This window comes from Micropterus dolomieu, linkage group LG18 (assembly GCF_021292245.1).
Source record: "Micropterus dolomieu isolate WLL.071019.BEF.003 ecotype Adirondacks linkage group LG18, ASM2129224v1, whole genome shotgun sequence".
NCBI lineage: Eukaryota > Metazoa > Chordata > Actinopteri > Centrarchiformes > Centrarchidae > Micropterus > Micropterus dolomieu.
In genome coordinates, this window is record NC_060167.1 from 12682815 (window position 1) to 12699851 (window position 17037).

General features: G+C 40.0%; 1 protein-coding gene across 1 annotated transcript; it reads left to right on the forward strand.

The window, feature by feature from the left end:
- Window positions 1-1351: 1351 nt before the first annotated feature.
- LOC123987056 (rho-related GTP-binding protein RhoA-D) lies at window positions 1352-16951 on the forward strand. The gene is made up of 5 exons (XM_046075644.1): window positions 1352-1519; window positions 9039-9196; window positions 11675-11795; window positions 12117-12247; window positions 13813-16951. Exons 2-5 carry the CDS (start codon window positions 9041-9043, stop codon window positions 13984-13986), a joined length of 582 nt encoding a protein of 193 aa, XP_045931600.1. The 5' UTR covers window positions 1352-1519; window positions 9039-9040; the 3' UTR covers window positions 13987-16951.
- Window positions 16952-17037: the final 86 nt, after the last annotated feature.

Below are 17037 nucleotides of genomic sequence, written 5' to 3' on the forward strand. Positions count from 1 at the left end.
AGGGACCTGGGCGACTCCAGCGGCTGCAGCAGCTCTGTCAAGGTAGTTACAAGTAACCATAAAAGCACGGAAGCACAACCAATAGCTTTCAAAATAAGGGGGAAACATTGTGCAAGTATAGTATATGAGTGCACAAATCAAAATAATTATAATTATTTCGATATCTAAAATGAAATAATATTGATAATATCATAGCAGGTGTTTGTTTTCCTTTGACAGCTTATTTAAAACACCTTCTGTGACATCAAATAATGCGCCAGTGCTTTTGTCACATGGCCCTTCAACAACACAAGGCCACAAGATTATGTAGCCTAATGGATGACCCAGTTGATATTGTAATTAAGTTTTTTATTTTGATTATTTGCAAATAATCAAAATACAAAAAACATCTCACACACACCTTTGGGACCTGTTTGTTAATCCAGCCTTAATGATATTGCGGCTAATTCCCTTTAGTAAGTGAATAAATTAAGACAATAAATTGTTTATTGACTTAACATTTTTGATTTTGTCTCAAATTTCTGTGTCATTCATTTTTAAAATAATCAGATTTCTAGACACATTCGTATGTCATTTTAAAATTATAAAAATAATAGTGTGCCCAGGTGAGTGAGTTTCACGGTCCTAGGTGTGTCGGTGTAGTGTAATATGTCCTTAACGTATTACTGTTTTCCTCCCAAAACTCAGGTATGACTGTAGGAGGCTCTGAGCTAACTAACTACAGTTAGTACAGGCCACATTTTCTATCCATAAAAAAACTAATTCTAAATCATATGAGGAGCCCCCTTGGGAGGAAGGCTATGGTGAGCTGTAGGCTACTTATTGCTTTTTATTTAACTTCCCCCCTATTCACATAAATATGTTTAAATAAAATAATGAACTGAACAAAAAATAGCAAAGTGTGTGCCTGTGTGACTGTGTGCGTGTGTGTGTTTGGGGGAGAGGGGAAGTGCAAAACAAGAAAGAAAATTGGTAAAGCAAGACAAAAATGTAAAGAGAAAGAGAATGAGGTATTGACAAGATGATTGCTCTGGCAAGATGAGAATAGGCAGACTCTGTGTTTTACACATAGACTGTGCGCAAACACAGTCAAAGTGGATGTATAAACCTATGTATGTATATAAATAACTCTTTATTTAGTTTTAATGTGTTTTATTGATTCCATATGTTACCGTATATGAATAGACCTTCATCTGATTATATGTTGTAGTTCTGACTACAAATGTCTTTTCATTATACAGCCTTGTGTTTTTATACAGTCTATGGTTGTAATGTGATAAACTACCTTGATTTTAACTATTTTATTTTGAAAGCCTCAAACGGAAGTGCTTGTCTGTTAGCTTGTCGATGGTGGCGATGGGAGGATCTTGCTCGCCTGCCCCGTTTCTCAACACCCTCTCTGTGAAATTAGCGAATACTGCAGCAAGAAGTGTGTGTGTGCGTTTGTGTGTGTCACGATCAAGAGGAAGAGCAAGCGGGGATTAATATTTATAAAAACCTCTCATCTGGCTGGTGACAGGTAAATATGAAACGGAGGCTGTAACGTTAGTTTGACTAACGTTAAATATTGTCATTTGACACAAGTCGACAGTCTAATTATAGCTCACTTACTTGGGTGCGAGATCAAGGTGGTGGCTTGTCCTCATACTAACATTCACCTTTTTCCTGCTTAGGTGGTAGTTAAATCCCAGACAGTGCGGAGATTATATTGAAGTGTACCCAGTGTGGCTGTAGTTGTCAGGGCGTCTTTCTGTACAACTGTTGATAGCTTCGTTGTTGTTAGTTTCAAAGTCAAAGCAAGCAGATCAGATCCTGCTGGCATGTACAATCTGTCCAACTGCTGCGACCTCAATAAGCAACTCCGCATGGCAAATCTCCTAATGAGCCATTTCTATTCCTGGGAACACTTAATGTCCTCTTTATTAAGACTCCCTTTTCTTAGAGGGCGTTGTTTCAGCTGCCAAACACGATTTCCCGAACACAACAAAACATGTGGAGGGTGAAATTTGAGAGCCTGGGTGAGCACGCACAAGTTTGCTTTAATTGTGTCAATAGAAATATCTGAATGAACGTGGCTCAACTCATCCAGGGTTTTTTAATGAGAAGGTCTCATTCATGATAACTTCTGAGATTCACATGAAATGATTAAATATTTTAATTGTCCTCCTGAATGTGTTCAAATGTGTTGGGAAAATCAACAAACATGTGGCATTCATGCAAAAATATATTCTTGATACAGATGCAGAAAGATGTTGACAGCAAAAGTACAAGTGCTGAAAACAACTATAGTTAATTAATCGACTAGTCAAAAGACAGAAAATTAATAAGATCATTTTGAACTACGTTTGATTATAGAGATTTTAAAGATGTCAAACTCCAAGATTTGTGAAACTGTGATTGTAATTTTGGGGACAATCTATCACAATAACTGACTTGACTGAATAATAAATAACAAACATAGGTGCCGCCCTGAAATTTGGGTAATTTGTATTTTTATATTCTCAAATGTATGTGTTTAAAATACATTTCATCACTGTGTTCAACTACACACTATTAATTGAAGTAGTGTCTTCTAAATGTGTGGCTGTTTATATATTAGGGCTGCATCTTACAGTTATCACTATCGATTGATTTGTTGAATGTTTTTTGATTAATTGGTTGGACTAGAACATGTCTTCAAAAGGTTTGGTTTGTCCAAGTTGTTTGTGTGATTAATTTTTCTGTCGATCAACAAACCCATTAATTGACTGATAGTTTTATCACTTGTATAGACTAGTTTAGAGCTGAACCAATTAGTGGATCAACAGAATCAATTTTTATGAATTATTAACTGTTGTTTTGGGGGTGTAAATATGCTACAAATCTACTGGCTCCAGCTTCTCAAATGTGAAAAATCGCCGTTGATTTTTGTCGCCTATGATAGTAAACTGAATATTTTTGGCTTTTAGACCCCTGGTCAGACAAAACAAGCAGTTTTAACACTGGTGACAGTGGTGATGGTCATTTTAAACTATTTTCTGACAATATAAATGAAATGATTAATAGATTTATAAAGAAAATAATCTGCAGGTAAATCGATAGTGAAAAGAATCATTAGTTGCAGCCTTAGAGGAAATGGTCTGCTGCTTCTGGTGGAGTCTTCTTGGGCAGCCAATCGGCCCTGTTTGCTGTCTGCTTATCACCTGAGTTATTGAACAGAAGTGAGTGAGTCATGGTTTCAGTTCTCTCCGTGCGTTGCATCCCCAGCCTCTGTCTTTTGAGTTTGATCATCACGCCCTGGATGCCACCAGCTGACTCCACTATCATGTTTTGCCTTGCCCTACTTCCTCTCAATAGCCTTTAAGAACAGGAGTATCTGCGAGTGTCTTCCTTGTGTATTTATAAATTCATGGCTGCATGACCGAAGCCATGAAAGTGACCAGGCTGCGGGTCATTAATTTCAAAATGGCCAGCCTAGGCCGTGATTAGACTGTAAACAGAGGGGAAACAACTAGTCTGCCTCTGTCCAAACATCACAAAACCCTCCTACCAGCATCTGTAAAGCTCAATAATTAACACTTTATATTATGTTTGTTCAATCTGATCAAACCTGAACTGTAAAAACAGATGTTTTATGGCAGGTTATCATGGATTATTATTAGTATTAAAAGAGCTGGATGCTAAGCTAAGCTAACTGACTGAGCAAGAAAGCTCAAAGTGTATTTCCCAAAATGTTGAACTGTTTCTTAAATATAAACATTTTATTTAATATATAATAATATTCTCTTTTAAGTTCCTTTTACTTTCAGTTTGGCATATGAGAAATTGAAATTGTTTTCTGTTTCTTTTCTTTTTTTTTTTGCTTAATACAATAATCTCCTTGGGTGTACCAGTAAAGTCATGACTCACTGAGACTAAGGAGCTGGTGTGTCTTTAACAAACGCCCCAAAGAATGTGAGAGGCTGACCTGATCTGCTGTGTATATTCCTGCTGTTGCGAAAGGGCTCAGTATTCACATTTCAACTTCATGCACTTGAGTCCACAGCTTATACTCAGGAATCTTTACATTGTACCCATATATGCTTGAACTGAAGCCTAAAGCTTTCTTGTAAGATTAGTCTTTGAGTTGTTACCCAACGTCTGTTCTTGCATGTGATGTCTGTTGCATCCTGTCAGAGTTTGTAAGATGTTTTTCCATCAGGTTAAGGTGGCATAGACAGCCAGTGTCGCAGGCTGCCTGTTCTGTCTCAGCCACTGCCAGTTTATGAACTTTCTCAGACAGACAGACTGGCAGAGGTGAGGCATATCAGATGTCTTCAGATCTAAAGTTGTTTTTTGTTTTTAATAACAACACAACAACGTGTTAGCTTGTGTCTCTTGAGGAAAAACTGTAATTGTAAATAGCTATACTTATTAGAAATGAGTTGTTGTTGCCAAAGATGCTGGAAGGCATTCCTGTAAAATTCGTATCCCTGAATAACATTAAAAGTCATTTTTATTCTGTAGTAAAATAGGTTTTGCATTGTTCCACAGAGATTTAGGCTAGACTTGTAATCTCTGGGTGAATGTTTATCTGTCAAACTGACAAAGTCAAAATCCAGCCCTGGTTTTATTGCTCTTTTTACAACCAGAGTTTGATTTGAGCTCCTTGACAACTCGTGTGTAATGGCAACACGAGGAAATAACTTTTCAACGTTGAAATCAGCTGCTCTGTAACTGTAGCTTTCTTGTAGTGTATCATAGAAAGAGGTGCAGCCCTGGGAAGCCTGTTAGACAGGCAAAGCAATCATACTCTGGTTCATTTCCTGTAATGCGTTTGCTTGTTTGCGGGACCTCCAGAACAAACAAAAAAAAAGTCATCATCCCAGAAACAACAAACCTTTTATATTGGTTCAGCATTGTTGTTAAAACTCATATGAGGATTGAAAGGCAGCTGTACCTCATTGGCCAGGGTCAAGCTTTGCTTTGTGCACACTCTGCTCAGTTTGTTGCATAACTCCTGTTGGCCCCTAAGCCTTAGGAAACCTTAAAGACAAAGAGAGGTGGTGTGTTCATTAACCTAGGGCATTGCTCAAATAGTTGTAGGAAGTAATGGTGTTTTGCTTTTATATGTCCTTTTAATGGCTCCTCGTGTTGTGTTTGGATCAGGTTTTGTGTATGTTTTCCAGTGTCTGAGAGTATTCCCTTTACACGTTATCTACATTGCATAACAACACAGTGAACCCACACAGACCGTGACAGCGTCATTTGGCCCGAAAATGTTATTTACTATTATGAATAATACCATAATGAATAAATTTGTGGATTATTTTTTTCATCGTCAATAAAACACCCAAAAATAGTGAAAAATGTTCCCAACAGTTTCCTTGATCACAAGCTGACATCTTCAATTTATTGACCGTTCAAAACCTGAAGTAGCCTACGAGAGGCTACACGAATGAGAAACACATGTTTGGCAAGTTTGGGACTGACTGTCTCAGTAGATGGACACATCCAAGCTAGCCTTTTCCCCCTGTTTACAGTCTTTATACTAAGCTAAGCTAACCAGCTACTGGAGGTAGCTCCATACTTACTGGACTGCACTTACTGTACTGGACTTTCGTCGAGAAAGGCAACAAGAGTGTTTTTCTGTCATTATAAGGTATAATTTTAGAACACTTGTTTGTGGGTCGGGGTCCCTCTGTGGAATCACAACCTAAATGTGTGTAGTCTCGTGAAGAATAAAAAGAATAAAGGTGGTGGTTATGATTAGTTTTCTCTTTAATCTTTGCAATTATTTTACAATTCTGGAAAGTTATCACAATGGAAATGATTTTATCAACCGTCGGGCTTGCGTGAATGTGATTGGCCATGACGTAGCATTGTGTTGTGACAAAACTGGAGCCAAGTTCAACTTTTTACAGGACGACCCTGCATTTCTTTAGCTGGAGGATACATTGGCACCCCTGCTGCATCACAGGTCTGTCCTCATTTAAATAAATATTGGAACCACTGCCAGAAGATTGGGAGGAAGGATGCTAATAGATTACTAAAATAAACCGCTCAGATCACTGTATCAGGATGCATATTTGTTCATCAGCTTGTCATAACTTAGTGCAGTCATAAGAGATAAAACATAGGCTTTAATTACAATAAATACAACCTGGGCTAACAGACTAATTAACTAAAGTTCTGCGAGTTCAGTATTATTCAGTATTATTTTTGTTTGATCGTATTCATGCTTTGTATACAGAATGTCTATATGATGTATAACCTGCAAAGTTATTGTTGGTCCTCAATCAACCTCCGAATGATCGAAGGCTTTATGAATATGTTCTTGATGTTTGCTCCACTGGATAAATCTCAGTTGTGTTGTGTCCCAGTGACAGGTAAATGAAAATGTCTGCACCCTGCACTGAGTGATGATTATGTAGGGCTGACAGAATGATGTTGAACTATTTCTGCTTTTCTTGCAGCTTTCATGGGGACTGTTGATCTCTCAGTGACACTTTTTTGCTTTTATTCAGTAGTGTGGAGGTCAAAGGTCAGCCATCTGGTACCAGTTACAGATAAGTGGTTCCCATTCACATGTGATTGAATTAGGGTGAGATAAGGCTTTGATATGAATGTGGAGAGAATGAATGCTAGCTTAAACATAATAAAAAGGCTTGATATGGATGACAACAGTAGTGAAATCTTCCACTACCTCCTCCTCAGTTGTTGCTGTCATTAGTGTCCATTAGTGCCTAAATTGAGGGCATCAGTCATAGGTAGAGTATTCTGCACAGTTTGTGACTTTATGGGACCTTTCCTTTTGCCAATGTGTCTGAAGATGTTCCTTCATCGGCTCTCAATAGCACTGCCACTTAGGACGAGCTATCATTGTGTAGTGCAAAGAGGGTGACTGTGTGCATGTGTATGTGAGTACGCATGTGTGCGTGCATGCTTGCTTGTGTTACATTGCCTCTGGCTGCCCTCGCCATGTCTCTGCTGAGGCCTGTCCAAACACAACTGCAGCAAAAAGCTCCTCCCAGGCTTCACAGAACAGGAAGTGGATTGTTTTGTTATACAGTCTATGCTCCCAGGCCTCGGTGCTGCTGTCTCTCACTTTTTTGGCTTTGAACCCATCATCTAGTTCGTCTCTGGTCCATTTGGCAATCTCTGGAATTCAAAATATAATGTGCAGCTTCTCTGGAATCAATATTTAGCCCGGTATCAAACCCACATGCAGAAGAAAAGTGGAAGCAGCCTCTGTTCTCATTAAAAATTCAGTTTTTTGCTATAATCTCATATCTGACGAAGGATTTGCAACTGCAGCTGAAGTGAATGTTGACTTTTGGTCATCAATGTACGGTGTATTCAGAAGATTTGCTTACTTGTGGAAATTACAGGAGTGAGCACACTACCTGTATTTGCTACAGTGGCCTTAATTCAAACATCTTTGGCGTCTCTCTGCTAAACCTGTAACTGAACACACTGCAGCAAAGGGAGTGGGCCTTTGGGCAAAAGGAAGAAAAACCCTAAGTTTCCAGTAGGGCTACTGGTTAGTCCAAATATCCATGGAAACAGGACTTATTAATTATTCCTCCTCTTGTGTCCTTTTTTCTTTCATTGACTTTTATAGAATGTGTATGTTTGGAGCTCTTTAGACTTTGCAAACATTGACAGGTATTAGCTTTAAGAAGATTAAACTGGTGCCACCAATCTGCTGATCTCTTATGGTACCAAACCAACAATTGTACTAATAATTTCAGTCTGTGTTTGTGATGACTTTTTATGATTTGATGCTACTTCCTGAAAGGTTTGCTGTTGCTATGCACCCAAGCAGAGATTAAAAGTGGACGTTGGGGGCAGACTCACCTCAAAAGTTTTGCCAGCAGCACTAAAAGATTAATTTTCCCTGATAAGTGGGTGCCCTCGTGAAGAGGATTGCTGTCAAGACTGTCTGGCAGAAAGTGGATGAGGTGAGGAGCCAAATGACTATATGCACAGCTGCTCCCAGGCAGCGGGGCTCCAGCTCATCCATCAGCTACACTGCTAACTCATCCCCACATACGCTGCGCCAACTACACCAGTCCTCTCGTCTGGGGTTATTACAGAAATGTTTCTTGGTTCAGTTGGTTTAGTGGATTGTAATGTACAGTTGTGCACAGGACACCAGCAAAGCTTCGTCCTTGCAGGCCTGAAGCTCACTTGTAAAATGTGACCCCAGCATCCATCTTACGTCGTTTTATTTATTTCTCACGTCGTTTTATTTTGGTGGGAAATGCTTGCATGGTGTTTTCTTTTTCTGCAGTTTGCTACACATGCTCACAGCAAACCCTGTAAGTAATTACAGCTTAACACTGGAACAACACATGGGCTGGGAGATTTGGCTCTTGTTCTTTTTTATGCCAAGTAATTTCAAAATAATTAGTGTCTACAATCAGAATATTCCTGAAGAGAAGTGAAGAAACATCTGAAGAGAACAAAAGCAGGGTAGTTTTTTGAATGCCTTAGGACTCCTTTAAGTACTTCTTTAGCTGCTTTGATTTCTTGGAAACTCCACACACATTGCAGAGGGAAACAAACAGGGCCTGATGAAACATTTCTTCATGTCCCAGCTTGTCTCAACCCCCCACCCCTTTTCTCTCCCCCATCACTCCACTATCTTCCTCCTTCTCCTTGTGTAGCTATGAAGTCTAGATTTGGCATTGGGGATTCAAGGTCTGTGACTGCAGTTGTCTGTGACAACGTGCAGATCAAGGAGCACTCCCTTAGGTGAAATGTGATGCAGCGATGACAGAGTGGTCGCTTTGGAGCCACACAGCATGAGCAGAAATAATGGTTGTACAACGTTCTTCATTTTAATCTAGTGTTCCTGTGATCTCTTCAAATAATTTAAATATCTGTAGCGTGAAATACACAAACGGATGACAAAGTGTTGTTTGGCTGGTTCTTGCAGCATGACAAGTGAAATCTCCCATAATGCAAAAACGTTTCTTTTGTGGTACTACTGATAATTTTGACACTCAACAGTCTCTTTTTGGGGTATGTCTGTTTGTGACAACCTCTTTAAACACCTCCTCTTTTCCCAACAGAGATGGCTGCCATTCGGAAGAAGCTTGTGATTGTCGGGGATGGAGCTTGTGGGAAAACATGTCTTCTCATTGTCTTCAGTAAAGACCAGTTTCCTGAAGTCTACGTTCCAACAGTGTTTGAGAACTATATCGCTGATATTGAGGTTGATGGAAAGCAGGTTTGTACATTTGACACCCAAATAGGCAGTCCAGAAGTAGTTGCGTCTTTTGTAGAAATAAACTAACACTGTCATAATTGACCGTTCAATAAGCCCCATCACAGTAACTGTTGCTACTCTTGTCATTGTCGCAAAGCACATAAAAGTTTAAAATGTTACGGGTGGCAGACTTACCACTTGAAATTCTTTGTAATGTTTGAAACAATGGGTTCTTGAAGTAGACAAAAGCAGTGTTTCACTCCACGAGTTTGAAAACTGTCAAACTGACTCATTTTAAAAAAAGAAGCTTCTAAAAAATGAAAAGAAAAAAGTTATAAATATGCATTTGATGACTACATATATGATGTCATGCTAAAAGACAGGCTGCATGTCCCAGGCAAAGAATCAGTTTCCTCGCCATTTCGTGATCCATGTAGAAGATGTGGAAATACAGAAACAATATTGTTGCAGTGTAGAGCTGGCTAGTCCCAGTATTATGTTGATCAAACTGTTATTTTATTCTACCATTGTTTGGCTGCTTATATACTTACACATACACATAAAGAGGCAAATTCCTACTTTTTCTGTTTCTATTTTCAGTTTTCCCTTTTACCATTTTATGTATAAAAGATCAGTTTGGCATCACAAGTCATTTTGGCTAGGTGTTGCTGGAGTGTAAACTTCCCCAAAGCCATTATACAGCAGTACAACCCTGTTATAACTGATTACATCCAGGACCAGCTTCCACACAGTGGGGAAATACGACACAGTGCTATAGTAAGTGAGGCTTTATTAAAATAGTAATCATAACCCCACAAAATAATTTAGTATGAAATGCTCCTTGGCCTTGGAAGTAGTGCTGGATTAGGTGTAAGTAGTAACAGCATGTTAAATAAGAGCAGCAAATAAAGTGCACTATATTGTAAATATGTAGTTATTTCAGGCGTGGCATGAGTTTTGAAACGAGCTACATTAAAGTCTTACTAGTGTCTTGAATCTGAGTCATGGGGAGTTGGTCAGTTAGGGTTGAGTCTGAGCCTGTAAGATGACTCGTTATGTCAAAGGGTTTTGTTCTCTTAAGCTGACCACTGCTGCGGGATCACCACTTGGCAAAACAGGAAATGACTCTATTTCCCAGCTTCCTGTTCAAACAGGGAACGGGGATGTCTCCTGGCAATCCCCCTCCTCACTTCAGGACCCTCCACCTCCTCTTCTCCTCCTCCGTCTGCCTGATAAACTCCTTTCATTTCCTTTTCTGGTGACACTTAGATGCTGGGAGGCAGTTAGGGTTTAACTGTTGTGTTCAGGACAGGAAGTATAAAGTTAGGGATCCATGATGGACATTAGCCTAGAGGGGGATCATTTTGGTAAAGAGATGAGTGTCGGCCCTTCTGCAGCTTTCGAGAAGATGGCCGCCCCCATAAGAATTGGGCCATTATACAACCAGCTGGATTGTGTTCTCAGCCCTAACACACAAGGGTAAAAACATTTTCGTTCTCTCACCTACTGTGCACTGGGAAGACTCTAAAAATAGCTGTTTTTTCCCTCCTTTCTTTCCTCCCCAAAGTCTACAGCTTAGAACAAGTCCAGTGGGAACATAACCGCCCCGGCTGCTCATGCAATCTCAACAGTGTGCAGCCGCCTCCCACCCTCTGCCTCTGCAAACCTCTATTTTGGGACCGTTGACTGATGCTTGTGCTCTCTGTGGGCATACCAGAATTTATTGTCATTCAGCAAAGTTCCGATATTTAAAACTTTGCAGAAGTCTTCCCCCACCTCCCCCGAACACAGTGAGCCGGCTAAAGAGCAGAGTTGAGTGAAGACTGGCTGTTGATGCCTGTACAGGGACAGAAGGTATCTGGCTTGACGCTTGCTAATCTCCCACTTTCCCTAATTGAATTAATCAGTGGTGTGATGGGATGAGACCATTCCCTGAGTTCATTTCCACAATACTGACAACATAACAGACTTATGAAGCTGATTAGATCAGAGCTGCAGTGGTGATGAGAAGCAAGTATGTAAACACTGAATTCCCCTCAAACGTAGGAAGCATCTTAGGTAAAAGATACAAATCATAAGATATGATCAAGTTGCAAGGTATGTCAGAGAGGGTTAGGGTTCAGGGTTAGGGTTAGGAGAAAAATGTCCCGAGGTTAAGTAATGTTTAAAACTTTAAAAAAATATACTTCTTGGTATTTAATGGCCACATGCCTCAAGGTTCACACTCGTCATACTCCAAATAGTCACGGCTCTCGGTGGACTAGAAAAGAAACGTCATCGTTAATGATGTTGTGGCTGGTTCATTGTTTGTTTGTGTAATTATCCGGAACAGTGAGAAACATTACGACCATTCTGGGTAGACAACTAATTTTAATTTTTAGCCCTTAAGAAAAGTTGTCGTGAATGACGAGAATGAATGAATCATGGAGAAAATAAGGGGTGACAGGAGATTCACTCTTCCAAAATCAAGATAATTGCTTTTCTCGTGATTTCTCCCAGGTGGAGTTGGCACTGTGGGATACTGCAGGCCAAGAGGACTATGACAGGTTGAGGCCTCTCTCCTACCCTGACACAGATGTTATCCTCATGTGCTTCTCCATCGACAGCCCAGACAGTTTAGGTAAGGAACTGCTGACATACAGAAGCCTATTGTGAAACAATTATCTTTGTATAGCCCATATTTAAACAAATTAGTTTAGCTGGGACGGCAGCAGCACAGAAAAGTGACTAATATGATCAAATAATAAAAACACATGTATAAAAGACTTGATGCGGAAGTAGAATTAGTGCAACTAAAAAAAAATCTTTGCCTCGAGCAATCTGCAGAGCAATCCATCATGAGACGTGTTCTGCACCGTGACTCTGCACTGCCTGTCCCTTTTTATAGTCACCCCCTCCTCTCACAAGTGTTTCAGCTCACTTCTTGTTTCTCCTGGGACAGAAAATATCCCAGAGAAGTGGACGCCTGAGGTGAAGCACTTCTGTCCCAATGTTCCCATCATTCTGGTGGGGAACAAGAAGGACCTGAGGAATGATGAGCACACACGGAGAGAGCTGGCCAAGATGAAGCAGGTACAAAAGCCTCTGAAGGTCAATGAACTGTGGATCAGGCACAATAACACACCTCTTTGGTACACAGGCACCAAAGTCCTGAGGAACATTTCATGAGGTCCAGTTTGTGAGGTTCAGTCTGAATTATTTATGTACATATTCATGACAAATATTGCTTAACCAGGAGTAACAACAGCACTATTAAACTATTAAAAAGGCGCAAGGGGCTGCTTTGTTGGCATGTTGCCTCAGGTACCGGTAAAGCTATGGTCACATTATACTTATATTACAGAATATTTGTTCACTATTGAATCCTGCTTGTCACACAAATTCAAGCCTCGCCATATTTAGTAAATTCATTACACTGCTAGACTACAACTACAGCATCGCACCACAGACAGTTTACAGTTTTTGATTCCTTTGCTCAATATGATCATTCTTTCTATGTGATAATGATCACTCTTTCTCAATCTTTGTTTCCAGTTTTTTTTTACCCTGATTTCATGCACTGTAATTATAGTTGTTAATTTTATCCATTATTGCTGTACTGTTTTATTATGTTTTGTGAGGTGACCTTGAGTGTCCCGAAAGGCGCCTATAAATAAAATGTAGTATTATTATTATAAATATTTTTTCACCACATGGGAACCATAACTTCATGTCCTTTTTCAGGGCTGAATGTGGGGCAATTTCGTTGAACTACAGCTTAATGAAGGAGGGCCAGTTTGAGTAACACCCATCAATTTGAAGAATTGCTTTGTTAAACAGTAACAATATGCTGGTAATATTAAAAACTAATCTATCAGGAAAGTGCGCATGCATGTAACAAGCCAATTGGCTTGTTACATGCATGTGTACTTTTGGATGGTGCAGCGGAAGTTAAGCCAGCTTCAATTTCTGTATATATCTCTCACAAAGGAAGAACAACAACAAAAAAAGGGACATGCAATAGATGATATATGAAAAACATTGATCAGAGAAGATGTTGAGCAATTTTCGAAAATAGGAAAAAGCCAAAGAAAGATGGAATATTAATTGAAATGAAATCTCTCACTCTCTCCCTTTTCATTTTTTTTTACCTGTCTGTCACTGAAAGTTAACTTCTCCCGGGAAACAAACAATGACAGCTCTGAAAAGGCTGTTAGTGGCCTTTCAGTCGTAGGATAATGACCGCAACGTATTGGTTTACTGTGTCGCAGAATGGCACAGCACGCCACTATGGCTCTGTCTCTGTCTGTCTCCAGGTCCAGCTGATAATAGGAACATGTTGACAAAGCTCTCCAGCTCGTTCAGACGGCCACTGTCAGCTTTTCCTTTCTGTAGGAACCATTTGACAAAGAGTAGTACTAAGTCATCAATTCAAGTGTTTTAGATTTTACATGGTCACATAGACAGTATTGCCTCAACATGTGTAAGCTATGGTGTGACTGGGACGGTAAGTGAAGTAGTGTACTTGAGGCTTCTTAGTTTTATCTATTTGATAAATTTGTCATCATTTCAAGATGATGTAGACAGGCCCTTTTCTAAATGCTCTTTCCTGCTGATAATTTTCATATCGTCCCTAACACTCTCATCTTACCACGCAGGAGCCGGTGAAGGCAGAAGAAGGCAGAGACATGGCCAACAGGATCAGTGCTTTTGGCTACTTGGAGTGCTCTGCCAAGACCAAGGACGGCGTGCGGGAAGTGTTCGAGATGGCCACTAGAGCGGCGCTGCAGGTCCGCAAGCGCAAGAAGAGAAGCGGCTGCACGCTGCTGTGAGCAGCTTAGACGCCATAAAATCCACTGACCAATAGGAGAAAAACAAAATACACAAAAAAGGACTGACCTTTTACCAAATGGCATCTTTGTACTGTATCTCGCATTTCACGATAACAGGCAGACAGATCAATCGAACACAAACAAACCTAATACAGGAAATGGACTTTGTCTATATTACAGCTCTGTTAAAAAATTGATGTTTAAAGTTCATTGTTGATTTGCTTTTTTCCCCACAGAATCTCTCTTTACACAGAATGTTTTCCTCTTTGTTTTTCTTTATATTTGTAATGTAATGAGGCAGTAAAAGATGCACATATTTGTATGCAATATTGTTCTTCATGAGCTTGGGCGAGCAGTATCCTTCTTAGCTTGTATAAAGACTTAATGAGTAAGGTCTTGTCTGACTATCCTGTTAGTATCGGTTTTGTTTATCATGGTAGCAGTCGCAGTATAGAATGAAAGTTGATATATTTTGACTAGATCTAGCTAGCTAAGAGCTAGTGCCTTTTGTTTAGTTTTAGACACCAGCGTCTATTTCTCGTGATTGTCAGCAAGCTAACATTTCAGCTGAGGGGTTTCCCATTGTACTGTAGCTGATTTTACACAGCGTTGTCATTGTGACACCAGAGCAATGCCGTAACTAAGGCTTTCAGTGCTGTTGACAACTGGTTGCTTGTGTCCTTTTTATTGGCATGAAACATCATTGTACCCTCAACATTTGCCATACTCACTACAGTTAGCTGAAGACGGTAGCTGCCTTTGTAATGTGATAAATGGCCAATAAAGGAGGGAGGGAGTATAAAATCTGATTATTTAAAGGCATCCCTCACAACATAACTCAAATATGTGCAAGGGACTAGGATGGGCAGATTAGAACTGGCCAATCAAGACACAAGCCAATATAACTCAACTATGCACAAAGGCTGTTAGGACCAACAGGGTAAACCTGGTAAATCCTCCCCTGTTTGTTTGTTTGTTTGTTTGTTGTGAGTGACTTGAGTTCAGCTGTTCTGCTGCAATGCAAGCGAGCCGGTTACGCCTGCTGTTGGAATCTGTGGATTTTACGGGTCAGCCCAGTTGTGGAAATCATGTCTTGTCAGAGCTGTTAGCGTTTGCGTGCGGATGTTTCCAGTCAGGCGACATTCTTCACGTTTGACAGAAGCTGAGTTGTGTGTGAGGAGTCTGTTTTCCCCCGGTGCCTTCTCTGTTCTGGTGTGCCTTTCGGTTGTTCTTTCGCAAACCAGATAGACCAGCTGCTCTATGCCAACCTGATACTGACTGACAAGATCAAAGAGTGACCTTTCTGACATGTCTCACAAAGCTTGGTTCTTTGAATTGGTTCCAAAATAGGCTTGATTACACATAATGTTTTGTTAGCCCTCATAATACAAATTGTAACACATTGTATCTATAAATGCAATCTTTATTTTTCTTGGCAGATAACTTTACCTGTACAGTAGGTTTGCTTCTAGGATGAATCATGGGGAAAGACAAAACTTTCTCATGACATGTTTGACGTAACAGTACATATTTCCTCAACATCACTGGGAAAACATCTGTCGGGAGCAATAAAGAGTGTCTTTGAGGTTTTAGAGTTGTGTATTACTGCCAAAAAAGTTGTGGACTGTGGAAAGTTTGGGTTGATTTGTCAATGTTTATACTGATCTATGTTGCTATTGATGTTGACTTCTTGGCAAGAAATGTTTGATTTTATGTCTTATGTCAAAGGAGCATAAGATCAGCAAGGGTCTACACTGAATTGTACTTTTAGAGTACAATTCAGGCGGGACTACAAACAATTCAGCTTTTGGAGACATGTCAGAGGCTGTCCACTGGTCCCAGTTCTTGCTCACATGTCCTCTCAGAACACTCAATTGTGAATTTGAATTGAAAATATATTGGCTTGATATACAACGCTCGAAAAGGCCCAGTGACTGTCCTCAGGCTCCTAATGGCATTCCTTTTCTCTGCCTCAGTTGCTCATTCGTGTACTGTACATGTCCCTTGGTTGCATGTTGCCGTCTGTCTACAGGGTGGATGCTGAAATGTGTGTGGCAAAACAATATCTTTGATGTTGCATGCAACCTTCTTATAATGCCAATAAAGGCAATAAAACTACCATCTGGCAGGATCTGTATCTAATATATTGTAATGCAACTTTATACCCTCTACTGGCCAAGCACATAACGCTTTAGCTGAGCGATCCAGTGGAGAAGCTAAAACTTATAGAAACTAGTTGTATTTTCCACAGCTCAACTGAGGTGGTGTTTTTGTGGAGAGGGGGCATTGATTAGAATCACACACAAGCACCATATTAATGTTGTTACCTCAGCTCTTTCTAGGTTGGATACTATGTTTTAACTTTGGACTGGCTCTGCTGCCTGGCCGCATTATTGTGGACAACAAGCACACTAACAAGGCACAAGAGATTTAGATCGTTACGACTGAAGATTTTTATCAGTGAAAACATAAGGTTTGAGTTATGCGTTTCACAGTTGTGGCATTATGTTCACGGGTCTCAACAAGCTGAACACCGAGGTCGGCAGAGATAGTCGGATAACTTTCACAGCTGGAAGCACAGCGTAACGATGAAAGCATTCCCTCAGAGCAGCAGCCCTCTGCTGCCTCTAGTGTTGAACATATCACAAAGAGCATGTACAATACTGCTGTTAATGTGTATGCAGATAATGTTGCGCTAAATCAAACGTTGTCCTTCTGATGTTGATGCATGCATGGGAAAACCTTGGGTCTTTATATATACACCCCCCTCCCCCCTTTGGGAACAGCTTATGCTCAGTGTTGTGTAACCTTTTTTCTTTCTTTTTCTCGAAGTATTTGAAATGACAAAAGGATCCAGATTTATATAAAAGCTCATTGTAATATTGCTTTGTAAACAAAGTGTTGTAGTGAATGTCTGATCTGAAGTGAACATGAACATTGTTAATAAACTATTTTTGAGACGAGACCGACTCGCCGTCCTTGGTCAATTCTTGTCCGAAAATTAAAACCTCAATATGGTTTACTGCATATGATGACGTTAAAAGGTTAATC